The sequence below is a fragment of the Mandrillus leucophaeus genome, unplaced genomic scaffold (assembly GCF_000951045.1).
Source record: "Mandrillus leucophaeus isolate KB7577 unplaced genomic scaffold, Mleu.le_1.0 Scaffold693, whole genome shotgun sequence".
NCBI lineage: Eukaryota > Metazoa > Chordata > Mammalia > Primates > Cercopithecidae > Mandrillus > Mandrillus leucophaeus.
In genome coordinates, this window is record NW_012107508.1 from 1,324,360 (window position 1) to 1,350,328 (window position 25,969).

General features: G+C 36.8%; 1 protein-coding gene across 1 annotated transcript in view; it reads right to left on the reverse strand.

Moving 5' to 3' along the window:
• Positions 1-25,819, reverse strand: part of LOC105555639 (5'-3' exoribonuclease 1) — a gene marked incomplete at its 5' end in the record, with an annotated part of 100,615 nt that extends 74,796 nt beyond the window's left edge. The window contains 7 exons of the mRNA XM_012002666.1: positions 1,407-1,520; positions 2,282-2,444; positions 16,957-17,088; positions 20,207-20,310; positions 24,374-24,472; positions 24,570-24,690; positions 25,607-25,819. Coding sequence (XP_011858056.1) covers positions 1,407-1,520; positions 2,282-2,444; positions 16,957-17,088; positions 20,207-20,310; positions 24,374-24,472; positions 24,570-24,690; positions 25,607-25,819 — 946 coding nt within the window. The remainder of the gene's footprint in view (positions 1-1,406; positions 1,521-2,281; positions 2,445-16,956; positions 17,089-20,206; positions 20,311-24,373; positions 24,473-24,569; positions 24,691-25,606) is intronic.
• Between the last annotated feature and the right edge of the window lie 150 nt (positions 25,820-25,969).

The window sequence follows — 25,969 nt, forward strand, 5'->3', positions numbered from 1 at the left end:
CCTACTTTTGTAAAAAAAAACAAAAACAAAAAACCAGTTCCTCATTTTGGGTTTGTTTAATGCTTCCACATAATTAGGTTATGGTAATACATTCACAGCCAGAATACCGCATAGGTGATGTGTCCTCCGAAGGGTATTACATCTGGAGGTACACAATGTTTGTCTGTCCTTTAATGCAATGTTAACTTTGATTATACCATCAAGATGTTGCTCAATTTTTTTCCTTCATAATTACAGTTTTTGTTTCCCTTGCAGCTAATAGTCTGTAGGAGACATTCTAAGACCATGCAAATATCCTGCTCCTGATTAAAAAAAAAAAAAAATTCACCCTAGATTTAGTTCCCAAAGATGATTCTTACATGATTCAATCTTTATCATAATGGTTGCACAACAGTTTTTCAACTGCAGCACTCTCTCCAAATTTACTTCTTACATGCTACTACAGACAAGAGCCCATCCTTTCCCTATTTATATTTTCACTGTCACTATGGAATCATGAATTTCTGTTTTTCCCCCAATGGTTTATAATTCATTACTGAATTTAATTATTTTATCTCTCAAACTATCCAAGATTTGGGCAGTGGTAGTACCCTCCACCTGGTTCTTACGTTTACATGACATACTCCCACCATTCTTCTGAGCACCTCCTTACTTTCTGGCATAACAAGATGTTCCAAGTTCATCTTGTATCTTCCCTGCCTCAGATCCAGAATCAGCAATTTCTCTGAGATGCCCTGTTCCTTTTAGTGAGGTATGAAATTAGAGGTCAAGATCTGGGTGGTGCATGTGGTCATTGTGCTAAGCTGTCTTTGCTTCTTCTCCCTTTCAGCAAATAGAGCTAGAAAATACATGTATGTATAGAAACATATTCATATGTGTATATATACATACACATATACATGTGCCCATATACATAGATATACAAACATATATACATATTTTAGAAACCGTAAGTTCACACTAATACTTCCAAATTTGTCCCTATAGGTTCTTTCTTGCTTTCTCCCCTTCCATATTTGCATGTACCTTTTTCCATTTAAGAACCGAAGTTCCTTAAATATGAATGCATTTACAATTTCACTCAAGCCTATTACATGTCTAAAATAGTTTCAAAATTGCTTCATCCATACCATTACAATAAACAAAACTGATAAAAAAAAAAAAAAAGAGATCAGGATTTGAACACACCACCTCTTGATCCTAATCTGCTCAAGACTAAAAGTATAGAGTCTTTAGTTTTATAGTCTTTAGATATATAAGTCAAATACTGTGTTCATAAGTTTCATGGATAAATTCTTTATTTTTTCCCCTCATTATTATATTTTAATTTAAACCTAAATGAAGAGAAGTTAAATAACTGCTTTAAACTAGAGAAAAATGTATCAGTAACAATAATGGAAACTAACTTCTCCAGTGCAGCCATAATAGGGAGTTCCCAGCATAAAGACCATACTTCTCAGAGGAAACAAATCATCCAATGTTTTGATATTGGAGAAACGGGAGTCGAAAGCTCGGATGTCCTACATAAAATAAAAGTAAATCATCTTAGTCACAATTTCTATAGATTGCATATCAAGTTTTTTTCCTATGGGATTATGACTATGCTGTTTGCAAATGTCAATGTGAAGATTTTTCTACATAGTGCTAACAGCTAAAATTTGCTGACTGGTTATATGGCAGGCACTCTTCTATGTGCTTCACACATTTACTGAGTTCATTTAATCCTCATGACAAACCTCTGTGGCAGAGACCATTATTAGCCTCACTTTATGGATGAGAAAACTGGGGCACAGAAAGGGGATGAATCTTGTCCAAGGTCATGCAGCTAAGAAGTCAACTCAGGCAGCCAGTGCTCTTAGTCACTTAGTCCCTACACTGCACTATAACGCCCCAAATTATAGGATAACTACATACTTAAAACATGTTTTGTCCTCTTATCATATCTAAGATTATAAAGGCAAAAGTAAATGCCTTTTACATTTATGAGATTACTTAAGGCAAATATTTTTGAAGGATAAAAATATAAAATTCAAGGGTATAAGTTAATGCTGGGATTTTTTCTTTTAGAGACTAAGTCCTTAAAAAAAGCACAAAAGACAAGTTTCCTAACTACATATAGTGAGTGTCTGAGCATGTAATACTTCTTACAAATAAGTTATTTTGTAAATTATATTAAATGATAATCTCTATTATACATTGCTGAATTAGTCTACATATCTTCTCATTATACAGTGTATAATAGTGTACATTAAGATAGAATTGAAATTTGATATAGACTTACCTTGACAATAGTTTGATAAACAAAAGGAACAACTTGTTTTGACCACTGTTTCTCTAGACGAACTTCACCATTTTGATTTATTTGATATTTACGACCTGTGAGTAACTGAGCATACACAACTGCAGATGTTTCATTTATTATTATTCCTTTTCTTCTCAGGTAACTAAAAGAAAGAGTAAAAAGGAAACATACATATGAATGAGTAGGCAGACATTCTAGGACAATAATCATTAACTACCATAAACTATCAACTCATAATCAAATGTGTAAATAAGCTTTAAATAAATATGCCAGCAGTTCTAGGTACCTAACTTGAGACTTTTTGCATTATTTATTTCTCCAACTGTCTATGCGATTAAATAAGAACTCATAGAGCTATAAGAAATTCCTGTTCTCGAATCCACTAGGATCATTACAATTAAAAAACAGGGAAAAAATGAATTTTGGTGATGACATGGAGAAAGTGGAACATCTGTACATTGCTGGTGGGACTGTAAAATGGTGCAGCTGCTGTCGAAAGCAGTTTGGCAGTTCCTCAAAAAGCAACATATAATTAATACATGAGCCAACAATTCTAAGCATTCCAACCCTCCCAGATTGGAAACAGGTACTCAAACAAATATTGATACACAAATGTTCATAGCACCACTACTCAAATAGCCAAAAAGTAAAATAATCGAAATGTTCATAAATGAACAAATGGATAAACAAACGGTGGCATATCCATACAATGGAATCTTATTCAGCCATAAAGAGGAATAAGCACTGACACATGCTACAATGTGTGTGAACTTCAAAAGCACGCTAAATGAAAGAAGCCTGATACAAAAGGCCATATACCATATGATTCCATTTATATGAAACATCTAGAATAGGTATATCCATGAAGACAGAAAATAGATTAGGGGTTGCCAGGAGTATGCGATGGCTTTCCCAATCTAAAGTAATTCAGACAGGCTCCTGGTTTTTTAGATAAAAGTTTACTGGAACATAGTCATCCATTCATTTCCTGTCTATGGCTGCTTTTGTGCCACATGGTAAAGTTGAGTAGTTGTGACAGACACTGTAAAGTCTACAAAGCCTAAAATATTTATTATCTGCCCTTTACAGAAGAAGTTTGCTGACCCTTGATCTAAATATATAATCATTCTTCATTTAAGGAATATTTTCTTATCTCCTTTCCATTTTCTCTTTCTAGAACTCCTATTAGATAGACATTAAAATTCTGACTATATTATTTTCATCTCTTTGTGCTTTTGTACTGCTTACTGAAGGAATTCCTAAGGTTGATCATTTAGCTCACTGATTCAATTTTTAGTATGCCCATATTACCACTCAGTCCATACACCAAGCTCACTTTACCAATCACACTTTGAAAGTTTTATGTTTATACAAATATATTTCATAAAAAAGTATATAATACAGACTATATTTTAAAATAGCATATAATATAGTATATAATTATACAACATATTATATATTTTTTCATATCAGCTCATACTTTAATGATGTTGTCTATACCAAAGTTGGTCTGAAAAAAGCCAAGTCACTTTAGCCAGAAACAAGTTTTCCAACAAATTTCTGACACACACTATTTTCTAAAAATGTATTAGAATTTTTTTCTACCACTTTTACTTAAAAGTCATTTAGGCAGTAATCTTGATATCAATAGCTGACCAAGACATTTCAAGAAATCTTTATCTTGTAATTATGGGCCAGTATTTCTCATGAAAGTAGATGCAATAATCTTAAACTTTAATGGATAAAATCCAATTATGTATAAAATAATAATATATCATAAATAAATGGGATTTATTCCAGAAATTTAGGGGTAGATTAATATTTGAAATTCAATCAATGTAATTCATCAGATTAACAGGACAAAAATAATATAATCAGTTTGACAGCTGTGGAAAAAACATTTTACAAATCAGCACCAATTAATGATAAAAACTGTTAATCAGAAAAGAAGGAAATTTCATTAATCTGATAAAGAACAGTAATTAGAAACAAGCCACAGTGATAATTCTATTTAAAGATAAATTACTTAGTTTTCCCCTGAAATTGAGAATGACACAATAAGCCAGTAAAAAAAACTATAAAGCAATGAGAAAAAGATAATCAACCCAACTTTAAAAAGGGCAAAAGACTTGAACAGGCATTTCACAAAAGAGCATGCATATTCAAATGGCCAACAAACAGGAAAGGATGTTCAATTTTATTAGTCATCAGGGAAATGCAAATTAAAGCAAAATGAGATACTACTACTATACTAAAATGGCTAAAATGAAAAAGCAATAGTAAGTACTTATGAAAACAGAAATCAACAAAAGTTCTTATAAACTGCTGGTAGACTGTAAACTGCTGGTAGAGTGTAAACTGATACAAACAGTTTGCAAACCTTTTTGGTAGTATCTGTTAAAGTTGAACGTAGGCATATGCTGTGAAGTAGTAATTCTACTCTTAGATATATACCCAAAAGGAATGCATACATACACGTTCACCAAAAGCCCCAAATGAGAAACAACTCAAATGTTCATCCACTGTAGAATAGAAAAATTGTGCTGTATTCATACAATGTAATAGTATCATTAGTGAAAATGAACAAACTATGATTACATGTAACAATATGGATATGAGACTCACAATACTGACCCAAAGAAATCAGGTTCAAGAAGAATACACTCTGTGTGAATGAACTTATACTGCATAAAGTTCAAAAATAGAAAATACAAATGTATGTGGTTTTAAGTCAAAATAGTTATCCTCGTCACTGGGGGTGGGGAGGGAGCAGCAGATGGTAATGGATAAAAGGGTGTGTAGGGAGACTCCTTGAAACTATTGCTATGGAGTAAAAGATGAAATGCTTCTGATTACTGTAAATAGAAAATTGCATGCAGGATTGTGTAAAGACAATGCCAGGTTGGACTGCCAGAATGAGCCAACAGCGCATGATGTGCTTCCCCGTGCAGAGAGCCTATGAATGGACGTGCAGTCAGGGAGGTTTCACATCACCAAGATTCCTATTCCAGAAAAGCAGATGTTCATAGCTCTGGGAATGGAATGCGACCCTCGTGAAGAGCCTATAAACAGATGCATGGGGGAGGGGGGAGGCGCCTGTCCATATGGATAAGATAAACGCCCTCATCTTGCCACGGCTCTTCTAGGCCTCTTTAGGGTTAAGGCATACTCCCTTCTGAGAAACTCTGGTCTAACCGGTTGTCTAACTTCATGCCCTATTTCTATGTACTGTTTGTAACCAGCTTTTGCTGTAACTGTTACTGCTGATTAATAGCTTGCTAATCATAGGTTATGGAAAGACTGTGTTCCTGTTTTAAGGCTCTTGTTAGAAATTACTGACGCACACACTATATTGTAAATTCTTAACTCTGTATACTGTACTTCTGTGTACAGATGTTATGTTAAAGAATTACTTCATCCCCATGTGACCATCTCACCTCATAATCGAATGACCCTAAATCCCTCACTAACCTACCCCCAGCCTCACTAAACTTAATAATAAATGCTGGCATATCCAGTGCATTGTTGGCACCATGGGACCAGAAGGCGGTGACCCCCCTGGACCCAACTTTCACTATCTTGTGTGTGTCTATTATTTCTCGACCTGCTGATCTGCCTGGGAATAAAGAGAGAACCCTGCTGCATTGTGGGCTGCTGGCCAGATCCCGCAATAAGGGTGTACAAGGGACTTCCTTGGATTATGGCAATTTTCCTGTTATTGTTTCTTGACTTGTATTCTTGTTCCACATATGAAAATTCATCAAATATACTTATGATTTCCCTTATGATTAATATACTTATAATTTGTACATATTTTTTGTTCCATATGTATACAGCCATACTTTGGGAGACATTTCAGGTTCAGTTCCCGACCACCAAAATAAAGTGAGTCACATGAATTTTTTTGTTTCCCAATACATACAAAAGTTATGTTCACACTGAGTCTATTAAGTGTATAACAGCATTATGTCTTTAAAAAATTGTATATATCTACTATGGTTTGGATATAGTTTGTTTGGTCCTACCAAGTCTCAAGTTGAAATCCAATCCCCAGTGTTGGAGATGGAGCCTGGTGGGAGATGTCTGGGTCATGGGGTGGATCCCTCATAAATGGCTTGCTGCTGTCTTCCTTGTAATGAGGAGGATACGGGGGTTTATCACTCTACTAGTTCCCATGAGAACTGATTGTTAAAAAGAACCTGGCATCTCCCTCCCTACTCGTCTCTTGCTTCTTTTTCTTGCCATGTGATCTGTACACGTCTGCTCCTCTTTGTCTTCTGCTATGAGTGGAAGCTTCCTAAGGCCCTCACCAGAAGTATATTCTGATGCCATACTTCTTGTGCAGTCTGCAGAACTTTGAGTCAAACATACCTCTTTTCTTTATGAACTACCCAGTCTCAGACTAGGCTAGGACAATACTCTCATTTTCAACTACAGTTGACACTTGAAAAACACAGGTTTGAACAACATAGGTCCACTTACTTGCAGATTTTCTTCCGCCTCTAACACCTCCAAGACAGCAGATGAATCCCCCCTCTGCCTACTCAACATGAAGACAAGGATGAAAACTGTTATGATCAACCACTACCACTTAATGAATAGTAAATATATTCTCTCTTCTTTATGATCTTCTTAATAACATTTTCTTCTATCTTACTTTATTGCAAGAACACACTATATAATACATATACAAAATATGCGTTATCAACTACTTATGTTATCGATAAGGCTTCTGATGAACAGTAGGCTTTTAGTAGTTAAGTTTTTGGGAGTCAAAAGTTGTATGTGAATTTTTTTTACTGTACTGGGGGTCAGCACCCCTACCTCCCACACTGTTCAAGGATCAACTGTACTTTATTGCTCAAAAATGCTAACAGTAGGCTATTAGTAGTTAAGTTTTTGCTAGTGGAGGGTCTCACCTTGATGTTGATGGCTGTTGATTAGTCAGGGCAGTGGCTGATGAAGGTTGGGATGGCTGAGGCAATTTTTGAAAATAAGACAATAATAAAGTTTGTTGGATCAGCTGACTTCTTCATGAAAGATTTCCCTGTAGAATGCAATGCCATTTTATAGCATTTTACCCACAAGAGAAGTTCTTTCCAACTTGGAGTCAATGCTCTCAAAGTCTGCCATTGCTTTTCAACTAAATTTATGTAATATCCTAAATCCTTTGCTGTCATTTCAACAATGTTCATAGCATCTTCACTATGAGTAGGTTCTATCTCAAGAAACCACTTTCTTGGTTCATCTATAAGAAGCTATTCTTGGCTGGGTGCGTTGGCTCATGCCTATAATCTAAGTACTTTGGCATGTTGGGATGCCAAGGCAGGCGGACGCTTGAGGGCATGAGTTTGAGACCAACCTGGCCAGAATGGCAAAACTCTGTCTCTACTAAAAATAAAAAAAATTAGCTGCGCATGGTGGCGCATGCCCATAATTCCAGCTACTCAGGAGGCTGAGGCACAAGGATCGCTTGAACCCAAGAAGTGGAGGTTGCAGTGAGCCAAGACTGCACCACTGCACTCCAGCCTGCGTGACAGAGCGAGACTCTGTCTCAAAACAAAACAAAACAAAACAAAGAAGCAATTCCTCATCCATTCAAGTTTTATCACGAGAAAGCAGCAATTCAGTTCTATCTTCAGGCTCCACTTCTAATCCTAGTTCTTTTGCTATTTCCACCACATCTGCAGTTACTTCCTCCACTGAAGTTTTGAACCTCTCAAAGTCATACAGGAGGGTCGGAATCAACTTCTTTCAAATTCCTGCTAATGTTGATAGATACTTTGAAATCCCATGAATCATGAATATTCTTAATGGCATCTATAATGGTGAATCCTTTCCAGAAGGTTTTCAATTTACCTTGCTCAGATCCATCACAGCAATCACTCAGAGTCTCACTCTGTCGCCCAGGCTGGAGTGCAGTGGTGTGATCTCGGCTCACTGCAACCTCTGCCTCCCAGGTTCAAGCGATTCTACTGCCTCAGCCTCCCAAGTAGCTGGGATTACAGGTGCCCACCACCACGCCCAGCTAATTTTTGTATTTTTAGTAGACAGAGGGTTTCATCATGTTGGCCAGGCTGGCCTAGAACTCCTGACCCCAGGTGATCCGCCCACCTCAGCCTCCCAAAGTGCTGGGATTACAGGCGTGTGCCACTGTGCCTGGCCAAAATGTATTTCTTGACTACTAAAACTTGAAAGTTCAAATTACTCCTTGATCCACTGCAGAATGGATGTTGTGTTTGCACACGTGAAAACATTATCTCCTTGTACATCTCCATCAGAGCTCTCAGTTGATCAGGTGAACTGTCAATGAGCAGTAATATTTGGAAAGGATCTTTTACTATGACCAGTAGGTCTCAACAGTGGACTTAACATATTCAGTAAACCACACTGTTGACAGATGTGCTGTCACTCAGACTTTGCCGTTCCATTTATAGAGCACAGGCATAGATTTAGCAGAATTCTTAAGGGCCCCAGGATTTTCAGAATGGTCAATGAGCACCGGGTTCAACTTAAAAGTGACCAGTTGCACTTGCCCCTAACAAGAGAGTTAGCCTGATTTTCGAAGCTTTGAAGTCAGGCATTGGCTTCTCCTCTTTACCTATGAAAGTCCAGGATGGCATCTTATTCCAATTGAAGGCTGTTTTGTCTATGTTTGTTGTTTAGTATAGCCACCTTTATCAGTGATCTTAGCTAGATCAGGATGACTCACCACAGCTTCTATATTAGCATTTGTTGCTTTAGCTCATTCTTTATATTATGGAGACGGCTTCCTTCCTTAAACTTTATGAAGCAATCTCTGCTCACTTCAAACTTTTCTTCTGCAGCTTCCTCACCTCTCTCAGCCTTTATAGAATTGAAGAAGGGGAGGGCCTTGCTATGGATTAACCTTTTTGGCTTAAGGGAATGCTGTGACTAGTGTCATCTTCTATCCAGACCACTAAAACTTTCTCCATATTAGCAACAAGGTTGTTTCACTTGCTTATCATTGGTGTATTCACTGGAGTAGCATTTTTAATTTCCTTTAAGAATTTTTATTTTGTATTCACAACTGTTTGGTGCAAGAAGCCAAGTTTTTGGCCTATATCAGCTTTTGGTATGCCTTCTTCACTAAGCTTAATCATTTCCAGCTTTTGATATAAACCTAGAAACATGTGATTCTTCCTTTCACTTGACTACTTAAGAGGCCATTGTAGGGCTATTAACTGGCCTAATTTCACTATTGCTATGTCTCACGGAATAGGTATAGAGAAAAAGACCGGGGAAAGAGAAAGAAATTAGGGGACCATTGGTTGGTGGAGCAGTCAGCACACACACAACATTTATTAATTCACCATCTCAAATGGGCATGGTTTATGGTGCCCAAAAACAATTACAATAGTAACATTAAAAAATCACTGATCATAGATGACCATGACAGATATAAAAATAAAAATAATAAAGTTTGAAATATTGTGACAATTACCAAAATGTGACACACAGGCATGAAGTGAGCGCATACTGTTGGAAAAAATGGCACTGATAGAGTTGTGACACGGTTGTCACAAGCCTCTAATTTGTAAAAAACGCAACTATCTGTGAAGCACAAAAAAGAGAAGCACAATAAAACAAGGTATGGCTGTATTTCAATGTTTCCATTAAAATAAAATCCCCCAAATAGTTATTTAGCTCAAAACTTTTAAATTCCCAAGAGGTTGGAAGATTTTCGTCCATTTACTTTTTCTTTTACTATATACTTTTATTGCTTTGGGGTCAGTGTTGTTGTCTGTTTTAAAATTTCTTAGCCAGACTTGGTGGCTCACCATTGTAATTCCAAGTACTCCAGAGGCTAAGGCAGGAGGATCACTTGAGGCTAGGTGTTCAACGAGATTAGCCTGAGCAACACAGTGATACCCTATCTCTACAAAAAATTAAAATAGTAGCCTGGCATGGTGGTGTGCAACTATAGTCCCAGCTATTGCACAGGCAGAGGCAGGAAGACTGCTTGAGCTCAGGAATTCCAGGTTGTGGTGAGGTATGACATGAATGTGCCACTGTACTCCACCCTGAGTGACATAATAAGACCCCCATCTCCCTAAAAAAAAATATATATATATATATAAAAATGAAATAAAATTTATTGTATTTTCTTACTATCCTGCATGAAAGGGTTTTTAATGTATGGTGCATAATCTGATCTATAACTTTTACAACAATGAATTGTATTATTTTGATTATATTTTTACATATTTGTTTTTTGATTACTAGATCTGTCAGGAGCCGGGCATGGTGGCTCATGCCTGTAATCCCAGCACTTTAGGAGGCTGAGGCGGGAGGATTGCTTGAGCTCAGGAGTTTGAGACCAGCCTAGGCAATATAGTGAGATCTCGTCTCTATTTAAAAAAAAGAAAGAAAAAAAGATCTGTCAGGGATAGAATGGTCAGACTCCCAAACTTATAGTGATCCTTAATTTGCTTCAGTTTTTCCTGTAGTTTGCAAGACACTATTTTAAGACATATCATTATTTGATGTACCACTGAACAAGAAAAAGAATCCTCCAATTAAACTTTGACACTGCAAAATACATTATAAGTTCATAAATGACAAAAAGTAAAAAAACGTGTTTTAGAATCCACCAAATACAAGTATATGTCAATTATGTTCTTCAGTGTATACAGGTTTTTTAAAAATCTTTTCCCTTTTTAGTGTATACAGGTTTATGTTCGTTTTATCTACAGTGTGAAATAAACTTTTCGTAAATAATTATCTTTTCTCCTATTTATTCTTTTGGCCTTCAATTAAGCTTTGTCTGATTTTTAATACTGCAATTCTCACTTTCTTTTTACCTGTATTTCACAGGTATATATTTGAAAATGCGTAATTTACAGAGACGAAATCAAACCAAAAGTTTGTTTAATAATTTTTGGAATATAAATATAAAACTATACTTTCTAAAAACTGTAGATGGTGAGGGGTTACTGTGCTTTAGACTTCTAACTTTGGCTTTAGGTGTACTTCTTGTAGTTGGTCAACAGTTGAATGATGATCTTGGTGATGTAACCTAAGTGCTTTTGTATTTTAATAAAAGAACTATACAGCCTCTTAAATTTATTGACACAATTCTTAGTTTGGTCATTTCTGTCATCTTATTTTAGTTCTCTTTTTCAGCTTCCTAAATGATGTTTTATGTTGCCTTTCTATATTCTAGTCGTCTTTTATTTGATTTTTTTTAATCAGTCATTTGCAAGTCAGAAATCTTGTATTCCAATTTCTATTAATGGTTATTTTTTAATTAAATTTTTAAAATATTCATACTCTTGGCTGGGTGTGGTGGCTCATGCCCGTAATCCCAGCAATTTGGGAAGCTGAGGCAGGTGGATCACTTGAAGTCAGGAGTTCAAGACCAGCTTGGCCAACATGGCAAAATCCTGTCTCTACTAAAAATACAAAAAAATACAAAAATTAGCCAGGCATAATGGCCCGCGCCTGTAGTCCCAGCTACTCGGAAGGCTGAAGTGGGATAATAGCTTGAACTCAGGAGGTAGAGGTTTCAGTAAACCAAGATGACGCCACTGCACTCCAGTCCAGGTGATAGAGTGAGAGTCTGTCTCAGGGGAAAAAAAAAAATTCATACTTCTCTAATTTTCTAAATTATAAATGAAATTATCTGAACTTTCTCCTATGTAAAAAGTGTTAGCACTAAAACATTAATTCTATATTTCAATAGTTCCAGTGTTTATTACCTGTCATTTAATAACCACATTTTTTTTTTTTTTTGGTTAGTGGGGAGATGGAGTCTTGCTCTGTTGCCCAGGCTGGAACGCAGTGGCACAATCTCAGCTCACTGCAACCTCCGCCTCCCGGTTCCAGCAATCCTCCTGCCTCAGCCTCCTGAGTAGCTAGGACTACAGGCGCACACTACCATACCTGGCTAATTATTATTATTATTATTTTTTGAGATGAAGTCTCACTCTTTCACCCAGGCTGGAGTGCAGTAGCGTGATCTTGGCTCACTGCAACCTCTGCCTCCCAGGTTCAAGTGATTCTCCAGCAATCCTCCTGCCTCAGCCTCCTGAGTAGCTAGGACTACAGGCGCACACTACCATACCTGGCTAATTATTATTATTATTATTTTTTGAGATGAAGTCTCACTCTTTCACCCAGGCTGGAGTGCAGTAGCGTGATCTTGGCTCACTGCAACCTCCCCCTCCCAGGTTCAACCAATCTTCCTGTCTCAGCTACTGAGTAGCTGGGATTACAGGAGCCCACCATCATGCTTGGCTAATTTTTGTATTTTTAGTAGAGATGGGGTTTCACCATGTTGGCCAGGCTGGTCTTGAACTCCTGACCTCGTGATCGGCCTCCCAAAGTGCTGGGATTACTAGGATGAGCCATCACACCCGGACCCATCTAATCTTTGTATTTTTAGTAGAGACAGGGTTTTGTCGTGTTGGCCAGGCTGGTCTTGAACTCCTTACCTCAGGTGAACCACCCGAATTGGCCTCCTAAAGTGCTGGGATTACAAGTGTGAGCCACTGTGTCCAGCCAATAACCATACTTTTAATGCTGATCAATCTCTTGCTTGATAGAGGTGTAGGGTGTTGGAACTGTCCTCCAAATTATCCTCTATGTGCATCACTTCCTCCATGATGCCCATAAAGTACTTCCTTCACGAACCCTTTTCCATGTCTTCTCCCATTCCTAAATCTTTTCACTCCATTTTATCCTCAATTTCTACCTCCTTATCTGAAGGTTCCACCACTTCCCTATCAAATGGTAGTTGTTTGTTTTCATACCATGCACCCTCAGGGGTAGGAGAGTGTTTTGGTGTTCTCCTTACAGCCCATTGAGACCTCAAAATCTCTAGTAGTAAACTACCCTCCACTTCCCATTCTATTCTTATGTCAATGTCTACATGTATGATCTACCCATCACCACAGTAATTCATTTTCATAACCTCTTTATCTCCAATAACCTCCTTCATTTCACCTAAGCCAGCAATTTCCAATGGCTATGACTTGGTTTTTGACATTATCTATAACTATCCAACCTCTGAAATCACTAACACAAATATCTTACTGTCTGATAACTTCCTCTTCATCCAACTTGCACGTTCAACTACTTTGTTCAATTTTATCTGGGATTTCCAAACCACTGAACTTTCTATCTTCTCCCAGACTTTCTTTTTTTTTTTTTTTGAGACAGAGTGTTGCTCTGTTGCCCAGGCTGGAGTGCAGTGGTGTGATCTTGGCTCACTGCAACCTCTGCCTCCCAGGTTCAAGTGATTCTCCAGCCTCAGCCTCCAAAGTAGTTGGGACTACAGGCGGGCGCTGCCATGCCCAACTAATTTTTGTATTTTTAGAAGAGATGGTGTTTCGCCATGTTGGGCAGGCTGGTCTTGAACTCCTGACCTCAAGAGATCTGCCCATCTTGGCCTCCCCAAGTGCTGAGATTACAGGCATGAGCCACTGTGCCCGGCTTCCCAGACTATTAACCCTCTACTTTCTTCACTTCTCCCTCTATCCCACTTAGATTCCACCATCCACCACTTCAGTAACATTCTTGCCAGTATTCTAAACTTCCTTGCCTCTTTGTCTCTTCATTGTGCTCATGTGGCAAAATCCAGTGCTGAGTAAATCCAGCCATCTGTTTTTTCTAAGGCTGTGACTGGTGAACTCACTTCTATCCCAAAACACAAGATAGAATGTTTTGTTATAAATCATGACTCCAACTTCAAAAAGGATCCTCAATACTGCTTACCATTCTACCACATTTTCCTGATCAACTGATACTCTTCTATTTCCCTGAATAACTATTTTCAAACCTCCTTCACTCTACTCCCAACTTATGACCAACCTTCCTTTTCCTCCAGCCATCCTCAATAGCTAAACTCGGCATCTACTTTACAAAGAAAATAGAATCAAATGAGAGCTCCTCAGCTTTCCCCATGCCAAACACACAAACCAACTTATATTTGCTTCCCATACTGTTAAAACAGAGGAGTTATCTTATGTCCTGTTTAAGAATCCATCTCCTTCCATCTTAGAATTTATTGTTTTATCTCTGCTCCTTCTCATTGTTTTTACACACGATTAAATCTCTCTGAATAAACCAAAACCCAGCTCTACTCAATTATATATCCTTCTTTAGCTATTTCCTACTGGTGATTTTCATCAGAAAAAAAATTTGTTACACAAGTATACAGAAATTTATTAGGTACGTCATATGTGCTTAGAGGTTTCTAAAAATAAAACTACATGATTTGGTACTTATGGAAATATTTCATGTGTATGTTTATAGGAAAAGAATATACTCAACTTGGTAGAATGTATCTTAGTTAAGATACATGGAGATACGAGATAATAGGTTCTACATTCTTGCTGTAAAAGTCATAGAGCCAAATGGTTTGCATAAGGATCACTCCTATTGTTAGAGACATGGAATCCTCATCTTATGCTACTAACATTCTAATGTGCAAAGATCACAAATAAGTAAACACTCAGGGGCAGAGCAACAGTGATCTTGTGAATTTCACCTTGGAAGATGGAAGAGCTAGGGAGGCATGAAAGGGAGGGACAAAAAGTGAGATGATATTGGGGGGAATATGGTAGCAAAGAAAAGCAGTCTAAGAAAATGGTGACCAGAATAAAATAAAAATAAATCTAAGTGCTCAGGAATCCACATAGCCTTGTCTACCCAAGTTGGTTGACAAAAGTTAAACAAGACAGGCTGAATTGGTAGGCACTAGAAACTATTCTCGAGTGAACGTGTATACATTGTTATCATCTCTAGCAGTCTTCTGCATTGATGGTTCTCTCTGTCTTTTGCTGAACCTCATAGAAGTTCAAGCTCATTCAGAAGGGGAACAACAGATAAAAGGTCAAGATCTCTTGGTCTCTCCCTCATAGCTAAACTTTTTGAAGAAGTTGTCAATTTCTACTGTGTCTCCACTTCTGCAACTCTCAATCATTCCTTTACCCAATCCAGTTTGGCTTTCAGCTCCATGGCTTAATCAACATAGCTCTTGCTAAATCTCTTCAAAATATATGGCGTGGTTTATTACCTTATTCTTGAAATAATCTTTTCCTTTGGTTTACATGATACAACCCTCTTCTAGCTGTTCTCCTACTTCTGAGGTTGCCACTTTCTTTTGTCTTTGTTGCCAAATCTTCCTCAATACACGCTGCTTTTCCTCCTGCCATAGGGCTTTTCATGTAAGTCTTCCCTCATCATGAAACACTTCCTTTTCATTCCTTGCCTAACTCCCAGTCAGCATTCAGATATCAATTTAATCAACACTTCCTTGGGAAACTGTCCCTGACTAACTAAGACAAATTCCTCCCTAGCTAAGTCAAATGGTCTCAGAGCACTACTCCTTCAAGAACAATTATCATAGTTGTCTCCCACGCAGCAGTTGTAAATATCATAAGAATAGGAACTGTGTGTTTTTATTCATTATTATTCATTATGTGTTTTTATTCATTACAATGCATACTACTGTATTATAGTAGGTATCAATACATTGACACTCACATATCAATGTTACATATATAAACAAATGACTAAACACTTTATCTGAAGTACTTTGAATGATTTTTTTTCCAATTAAAGGAGTCTTGACTAAAACATTATCTATTCATTCAAATTAACAATTACTGAGTACACAGGCACTAACCAATAAATTAGAATAAAGAGGTAACAAAAACAGATATGCTCTCTACCCTTATGATGCATAGTATCTAAAGAAAGAGTTATTAAATTAATCATACAAGTAAGTTTATTATTATGGTTTTATTTATATGCTACAAAAGACAGTTTAGAATGATGTAAACTATGATGGGGTATCTAATTTACACCGTTGGGAGGCAAAAATATGTTCTACCTCTCAAGAGCTGTTTATCTCCTTTGGTGTTGATGGTTTTTCATGGTCTTTGAACATTTTCCCGGTTTACTCATCTTTGAATAAGGATACTGTGGCCTGGTATTAGCCCCAAAATTAGATGGAGTATCCTTGAATTCTCCAAAAGCTTATCCATGGATAGGAAGGCTATGGATAAACATTTAAAACAACATTTCACGTGCCAATGCCAGCCTCTCATATTCTGCTTTTGTTTTGGGAATTCTTGTGTTTGGATGGCAAAAGAGAGATGCTGCTGGTGTGGGATCATGGGACATAAAACATTCTGATGATACTGAAAACCAGCATTCCAAGGTGGGTTAGCATCTCAGTTTGGCTGCATTCTAAGCCCTGGGGAATACAGGGCTTGGGTGGAAGAGAGTAAAGGGAATGGGGAACGGGAGATGAGGAAAAAAAGAGGGTTTTTCTTCCAATTTTCATGACTTACAGGTGGCCAAACAATTCAATGGCCTTATACAGTTAGTGAAAATCGCTCTCAAAATCAGTCAATACATTAAGTGTTATTCCTAGTATTACATGAGTTTGTCATTTTTTTCTATACTTCATTAAGTATGTCAGTGACAAACTGGGCAAGGCTGTAACTACGGCTAATCAGACATCATTTTAAACTAGAACTCATTACTTTCTTTCAAACACAGGATGAAGGTGTAATTAGTATTCCGAGTAACTACTATGTTAAGTGGAAAATAAGTTAGAGAATAAGTACATTAAAGTGGATTTTAGTTCTATGATATTAAATACTTTTAACGATACTCACTGTTCTGAAATTCCTTGCACTTCCTTTGCCCAGTTAGATTGTTCTTTATCTCCAAGATGAACCACTTTAGATGGTGGGGCAGTTCTTCCTGAATAAAGCTTCTGTGTTCCTGGAGGTTCTTCCAAGTAAAACCTTAAAAGTTAAAATAAAAACTATATAACCAAAATGTTCTGGTTTAATATAGAGTTCTAGCAGTGTGAGTCTTCCAAATGAAATTTTTTTTTTTCACATGGTATAATAGCAAAAAATCCCACAACTGTTATGTAAATTACAGAACTAAAATAATTATAATTCTTTTTATAAACTATAATATAAATTGCAGAACGAGGGCTTAATTTCATTCAAATTTTAAAAGCATGGGAAGTATAGAGGAAGAAGATAAGCTGGTTAGTACAAAGTTAGATAGAAGGAATAAGTTCCAGTGTCCTGTAGCAACAGTAGGTTGACTATAGTTAACAATTTAATGTCCTATATTTGAAAATAGCTAGAAGAGATTGAAAATGTTCCCAACACAAAGAAATGATAAGTGTTTGAGGTAATGGATAATTTGAAAATTACATGTTATATACATGATCAAAATATCACATGTATTCTACAAATATGTACAATTATTATGTATCAAAAAGTGTTAAGGTTGGGTGCGGGGGCTCATGCAGATCATAGCATTTTGGGAGGCCGAGATGTGAGGATTGCTTGAGGCCAGAAATTCAAGACCAACCTGGCAACATATTGAGACAGTGTCTCTACAGAGAAAAATAAAAAACTATGCCAGGTACGGTAACACATATCTGTAGTCTCAGATACTCGGGAAGCTAAGATGAGAGGATCACTAGAGCCCAGAAGTTTGAGGTTGCAGTGAGCTATGATTGCCACTGCACTCGGGCCAACAGAGCAAGACCCTGTCTCTCCCAGTCAGTCAGTCAGTCAATAAAATTTAAAAGCATATTATTAGGCCGGGCGCGGTGGCTCACGCCTGTAATCACAGCACTTTGGGAGGCCGAGGCAGGCGGATCACAAGGTCAGGAGATTGAGACCATCCTGGCTAACATGGTGAAACCCCGTCTCTGCTAAAAATACAAAAAAAATTGCCAGACGTGGTGGCGGCACAGTCCCAGCTACTCGGGAGGCTGAGGCAGGAGAATGGCGTGAACCTGGGAGGTGGAGCTTGCAGTGAGCCGAGATCGCGCCACTGTACTCCAGCCTGGGCGACAGAGCGAGACTCCACCTCAATTAAATTAAAAAAAAAAAAGCATATTATTTTTTTCTCTTTAAGAAACTAAACATATAATAAAAATAAACATTTTTAAAGAGTTAAAAAATACAAATTCAATAAGAAGTATGCATTATTATCTATAAAGTTTTTTTGTTTTTTTGTTTTTTTTAAAGAGACGGGGTCTCATTCTGTCACCCAAGCTGGAATACAATGGAGTGATCATAGCTCGCTACAGCCTCAAACTTCTGGGCTCAAACAATCCTCTTGCCTCAGTCTCTTGAGCAGCTAGGACTACAGGTGCACACCACTATGCCTAGCTAATGTTTTTATTTTTTCATAGAGACAGAGTCTCACTATGATGCCCAGGCTGGTCTTGAACTCCTGGCCTCAAGAGATCCTCCCACCTTGGCCTCCCGAAGTGCTGCGATTACAGGTGTGAGCCATCACACCTGGCCCCTATAAAGTATTTTCCCCAAAAAAGTTTAACCTGAATCTAATTAAGCTACTAACCCTAACTTCCAACTTACAGGAAATATGTGGGATAGAGGACAAAGTTAAATGACACTAAAAGGAAACAACAGGGTAAATCTAGAATTCTACAAAATAACTGGCTGTCCTGAACTCTAAAAATAAAATAGAAAAGAAAAAAATATTCTAAGATATAAAATCAACATAAGAAATCAACTGTATTTTTATATACTAGCAGGGGAAACAAATTTAAAACATAATACCATTCATACTCACTCCAAGAAAAATTACATACTCAGGTATAAGTCTAACAAAACATGTACCTGATCAGTATGACAAAAAAAAAACCAAACACTGAGAGAGAAATCAAAGATTTCTTTGATTGTTCATGGATCAATTGTGTTCATGGATCAGAATATTCAACTTAGTTAAATCTCCCCAAATTGATCTATAGGTTTAATACAATTCCTATAAAAATCCCTCCAAGATTTTTTGGAGATAGAGGAGAATTATAAAATTTATATGGAAAGGGAAAGGACCTAAAATAGCTAAAACAATTCTGGAAAAAAAAAAAAAAGTAAAGTTGAAGGAATCACACTACCTGATGTTAATTAAGACTTACAACATGGTAATCAAGCCAATGTGTTAATGTGTCATTGGCATAAAAAAAGACATGGAGGAAGCACAGTCTTTTCAACAAATGATGTTGGAGCAACTGAATATTCATACACAAATATATGAAAGTAGATCTACCCCTTATACCTTATACAAAAATTAATTCAAAATGGATTACTGATTTCATGTAAAATGAGGTAAACCTATAAAACTTTTCAAAGAAACTCTTCAGGATCTAGGGCTGGAATAAGAGCTCTTAGACATGAAATCAAAAGCATAAAAAAATTAATAAATTGGACTACATCAGAAAGGTAGAGGAATTAAATTCCGATTAAAAAAACCCTCAAGATTTCATATACAAAAGCAGATGCCAATAAAGGAAAAAACCATACTGGCACTGACTTCTCATCAACACTACATAAATGGAGAGATGTATGCAGAGCTCTAAGAGAAAAGGAAAAGAAACTGGGCCTCCAAAATTCGAAACCTATGTGTGAATTAAAAAAAAACAAAACATTTTTGATGTGTAATAACTCAAAATAAAAAACCATAATATCTACCCATCTTCTCTGAAAAAAAATTATTTCAGAAAATTCTAGCCATATGAAAAATAAAATATAAGAAATCAAGATAAAATTTATATGAATGACTAAAAGAGAAATATACTTGCTAAGTGATATAATGATAACCACTTCCAGAAAAGAATTAGGATACAAAACTTCCAAGCAATTAAAAGGGGAAAAAATAACATAGGCATCTAAAACGTTTCAAGAGAGGTACAATAAACTGTCAATAGTGTTTGAACTTCAAGTGGTGTCATTAGACTTTCATTTTTGGTATAGCGTGTAAATGTTCTTAATATAATTTTGTCAGTTAAAAAAATGAATCAATAAAAGCCATCAAAGTAACAAAGCAAATATATGTTAGAAAAATTATAAATCAAATCTTACTTACTTAGTTTCTCCATCTGATACAGCCACAACTCTAGCTTCCTCAAGGTGAGGCCAATTAACAAAGACAGATTTTCCGAGCACTGATGAAGCTACATTTTCTATGGTCTTAAAGTAAAAGCAAAAAAGTTCATTCATGATTTCGGGTCTAAGAGAAAACTTTACATAGGCAAAATTTTCCAATCTCCATTTAAGTTTTTTAAATTCTAAAATAAACAAGCTGGGGCTGGGTGCAGTGACTCACACCTGTAATCCCAGATGGTCAAGACCAGCTTGGCAAACATGATGAAATCCTGTCTCTACTAAAATTACAAAAATTAGCCAGGCGAGGTGGCATACGCCATAGTCCCAGCTACCCGGAGGCTGAGACAGCAGAATCGCTTGAATCTGGGAGGTGGAGGTTGCAGTGAGGTGAGATTGCGCCACTGTACTCCAGGCTAGGCAACAGAGCAAGACTCCATCTCAAAAATAAATAAATAAAATGAACAAGTTGGATGAGTTGCTTTACAAAATTCCATCTTTCATCCAGGTGTAAAACTCTATCATTCTAATTATCTTGCTTATTTTTTTATGGTAACTGGGAAAAGTAAAAAGAACAGCAGAAATATCTAGAAAAGAACTATTCACTGTTTCATATTACGTAGTCAATTATTTAAAACAGGATCTAAGAAATACAATCTCATTTCAGTTTATAGCTGGTGTGATGAAAAAAGAATATTAGACTTAAAATCAGGAGACACAGGTCCAAATTTGGGTTCTACCACTTTTTCAGCTATAGAATAATCTTTGGCATATCATTTAATCCCACTGAGTCTCAGTTTTCTTTTATGAGGAATAGGAATAACATCTACCTTACAACGTTGAGGATAAAAGAAAATCATATACATGAAAGCTTTCATAAACCATAAAATACTCTACAAATATACTGTAGGAAATAATATTTTAAGTAAAAAATTTTAGTTTTAAGAAACTGTAGGCCGGGGGCGCTGCAGCTCACGCCGGTACTCCCAGTACTTTGGGAGGCCAAGGCAGGTGGATCACAAAGTTAGAAGTTCAAGACCAGCCTGGCCAAGACGGTGAAACCCGGTCTCTACTAAAAACACACACACACACACACACACACACACACACAAAATTAGCCAGGCAGGGTAACTGACAGGTGCTTATAATTCCAGCTAGTCAGGAGGCTGAGGCAGGAGAATCGCTCCTGGGCAGCAGAGGTTGCAGTGAGCCAAGATCGTGCCACTGCACTTCAGCCTGGGTGAAAGAGTGAGACTCTGCCTCAAAAAAAAAAAAAAAAAAAGAAAAAAGAAAAAAAGAAACTATATTATCCAATTCAATTTAACCATATTGGCTGGACAGCAATAATTTTGCAATAGAAACTGAAGTTTAAATACAAATGTTCATTCATCTTTTTTCTGTTTATTATCCTTAATCATTATTAATAATTTATTTTAATAATTACAGATAACTATTTTTAGGCTTTTTTGGGGTAACTTTTATTTTGATATTTAGACATTTCTAACTTTGAACATACAAAACAATAGAACACATATTCTGATAAACAAAACAGTTTTAACATTAAAACTAGACTCCCTCAGTTATCCTTTTCCCTTCTATATATCTAATTCTAATTTCATTCTCCCACTCTTTCCTTTAGTTTTTGAAGAAACAGTTGTCTTCCTTTCCCAGATTAATCCTTTTATTTAAGCCCCAGGTGAAATTCCTTATTAAGTCACATGGGGTCCTGTCATGATAAACATCCTTTCCCTCTACACTGCCTTTAAAACCTCCTTTCTCCATTAGCTCTCCCTCATTTCTTTGGTAGGGATTTTGATTCATCGGATTCATCGGCTGCATCTTCTCTTATTTATAGTTATGCTTCTGGCATCCCTTTCAATGATAAACTTCTTGGTCAGGCATGGTGGCTCACACCTGTCATCCCAGCACTTTGGGAGGCCCAGGCAGGTGGATTACCTGAGGTTGGGAGCTCGAGACCAGCTTGGCCAACGTTGTGAAACCCTGACTCTACTAAAACTACAAAAATTAGTCAGGCGTGGTGGGGGGGTGCCTGTAATCCCAGCTACTCGGGAGGCTGATGCAGGAGAATAGCTTGAACCCGGGAGGCGGAGGTTGCAGTGAGCCAAGATTGTGCCACTGCACTCTAGCCTAGGCAACAGAGTGAGACTCCATCAAACAAACAAACAAACAAACAAACAAATAAATAAATAACTTATTGACCAAGGGCTTAATACTTGATACCTTTACTTCCCGTCTACCCAATCTTAGCCTAGTTCTCAGGAACTGAAATTCTGCTTCCACCAATCTACTGAAATGGAATTTTCAAAGATCAACATTGATGTTCTAATAGACAAATTCACAGATCTTATTTGAGTTTTTATTCTTCTTCAGATTTATGCAGCCTACATCCTCTGCTCTATGTTTCTGTGGTACTATTTAACTTTGGAATCATTCTTTCTTACCTCTGTATTTCTATCAGCTCCCTCACCACCATTTATAACTGTGGGTATTTCTTTATGCTGAGACCATGAACACTCAATGTACCTTGTCTTCAGGGAAATGAACCTCAAAGTGATCAATTCTCTGTCGACAACTTGAATATCCTTATCTCTCTCTAAGCTCTATCTCCAGGTATTTAACTGTACATAAACAGCCTTTCTTTTTTCTTTTTTGAGATGGAGTTTTGCTCTCGTCACCCAGGCTGGAGTGCAATGGCGCAATTTTGGCTCACTGCAACCTCCACCTCCTGGGTTCAAGCAATTCTCCTGCCTCAGCCTCCCAAGAAGCTGGGATTACAGGCGCCCACCACCACGCCCGGCTAATTTTTGTATTTTCAGTAGAGACGGGGTTTCACCATGTTGGTCAGGCTTGTCTTCAATTCCTCATCTCAGATGATCTGCCCGCCTCAGCCTCCCAAAGTGCTGGGATTACAGACATAAGCCACCGTGTCCAGCCGTAAACAGCCTTTCTAAACAGGTTTTTCACCTGAATCAGAGAACACAAAATATGTCTACTTTCTCTATTCTCTCAAGGATGGTACATAGCTCCTACTGTTCTACAAGCACAGAAGTTAATGTATTGCTTGCAATGAATGACTTAGGGCATTAAGGCTTATACATCTTGTGGAACACTGGTTAAGAAAGGCTGGCAAGGCAGTTCCAGTTAAACATCCTAGTGTCACCTTAAAATTCCATCATTATTCATCGTTTCGTCCCCCTAAACCATCAACTCCCCTGTTTTAACTTTTAACTAGTCCAGTAAACTACAGTTTTTTGTTTTTTAAGTTAATTAGCAGGGATATCTCAGTCACATTTACTATTAATAGTTTCTCTTTTCACCCCCTGTATTTGATCAAATAATGAAACCTATCAGTTTTACTTCATATTGTTCATCTAGATCTATCGCTACTTCCACAGTTTATGTCTCTATCACCTGATGCTATATCTACAAGCTTTCCCGCTTTCTTCAATTTCTCTTTTGTGCAATTTAGTTTATTATACTGCCACCAAATTAATCTTTATGAAAATACCAATTTCAAGATAATGGTCATGGGAAAATAAGTCCAAACGCCTTAGCTTGGTACTCAAGGTTCTCCATAATCTAGCCTCAATCTGATTTTTCACCCTTATCTTCTACTATTTCCAAACACAAATCCTCGGCTTCAATAAGGCTTATTTATTCCTTCTACTCAAATACATCACATTTATTCTAAAGAAAAAAATAAGTGTTAAGAAATAGTTCAGACACACAAAAAGGTTAAAAACAATAATATATCACATTTTTTACTGAAATGACTGGCTCATGGTATTTCTTTCTACTAGAATGCCTTCCCCTCCTTTTCTTTGTCCTAACCTGTTTTTTCACCACTCAGCTCAAGCCTATTCTCATTTACAAGTCTATACTTAACTTTTGGTTTACATAGCTTGTCTCCTTTTTAAAATTTCTAGAAAATTTGCATATTCATTGTGTCACAATGATACAGGTTCTTGAACTATTATCTAATTTGTATGAATGTTTCTTTGCTTTATCCTTATTTAGGCTCCAAATTTCTAGAGTTATAACATATAATACCTCCTTGATAAACATCTCAGCAGTTATAGTTTAATACATTATAAGCATCTAATAAATGAATGATAAATAAAATACTTACAAGTTCATCTGATTCTGCATCCACTAAGATTTCCAACATCATGTTTTCTCCACGACTGCTTTGCTGGAATACTTGAACGCCACTTTTCTTCAAAAAAAACTTTAAAAAAATTCAAAGAATTTAATTTTAATTCTTTCTCCACAATCACTTCACACTTCATAGAAGTGAAAAAATTCTGAATTAAATAGCCACTGACTTTGTGTTTGATGTGTTTCAGAGTAGGAAATCCACAGAAATATAATGCCTTCTGGTCAACTCTGGTTATTTTGTTTTTGTTTATGTCTACACGCCAAGCATCTAACGATATTATTTTATACCTAGAAAATAAATCAAGGTATTTAATTTAAAATTAATACATTACAAACAATTACAGTTTTTAAACTTTCCCTTGAATATTTCATAAGGTTCATCCTTGTTTTTAAAGAAGAGAATGACAATAAGTTCCAGATGAAGAAAACACAAGCAGATAACCAGCCTCTCCACTGTTATTGGTCTAGACACAATCATCCCTGTAGATTACTAAGTTGAGATCTTCCCCATTAATCTAAAACAAAACTGTATATATAAGTTTTAAGAGAAAATATGACACGTAACACAAATCTCTATATCCTCCATGTTCCAAAACCCAGGATGGAAAATAAACATTTTATAATGCCTATTTTATCCTTCTCTTTCCTTTAACAAAAGGAAAAGTTGTAACTGAGAGATGTTTACTTTATTTGCCACTGAATTGCCATCTAGGTAGATTATCTGCAGGGAAGGTGAGAGATAAGAAAAAACAAGGAAGTAATGAAGAGAAAAAAATGGAGCTCTTTATTTCTTATTTCCGTCTTTCTAGTTGGGTGGCTGGGGGGTATAATCATCAATGTCACAGCATTATCAAATAATGCTGGGAGCAGAGACATTGACAATGAAAACAAAAATTCACATATCCATTCGAGGGAGACAAAATGCAGGGATATACATTAGAGAGAAAAAATTCAAACGCTTTTAATAGAAGAAGGAAAGAGAAATGCAGAATCTGACCAAAGTAGAGAATTATAGACACAAGTGTGAGAGATCCTTAGATCCTTGGCAAGTTAGATGTGACTCACTGATTATCAATTGACTATAACTGTCATAGACTATTTGCTAATTCTCCAAACAGATATTCAAAGCTCCCTCTCCCCTACTTCTCGCACCCTTGTGTTAGGAGGACTCTTTTGTTGTTGAAAAATTACCAAGTAACATTACCTTGTACAACACCGTTCTATGGCAGGGAACTTTTCCGGCCATGGAGAAGGATAGATAAACTCTGTGTCTCTATCATACCAGCACATTAGGCACTCACTATGTTGGTTTCTTTTCCTCTCTTCTTTTTTGAGGGAGTGGTTACATGTCTCCATGGCTTCCAATAATCGCTTCTGAATATAAGGATTGACGAGAAGGGTTAAAAGTATAAAAATTCTGTAATCTCAACAAACAGAGTAAGTCTTTTTCCTCCATATACAGTATAACCATTTGTGCTCTTGAAAAACAAAATCTTAACTAATGAAACTCTTCCATTTTATTACATGAAAAATATGCTATTTGTTGTTTCAAAGGGCCCTAGAATAC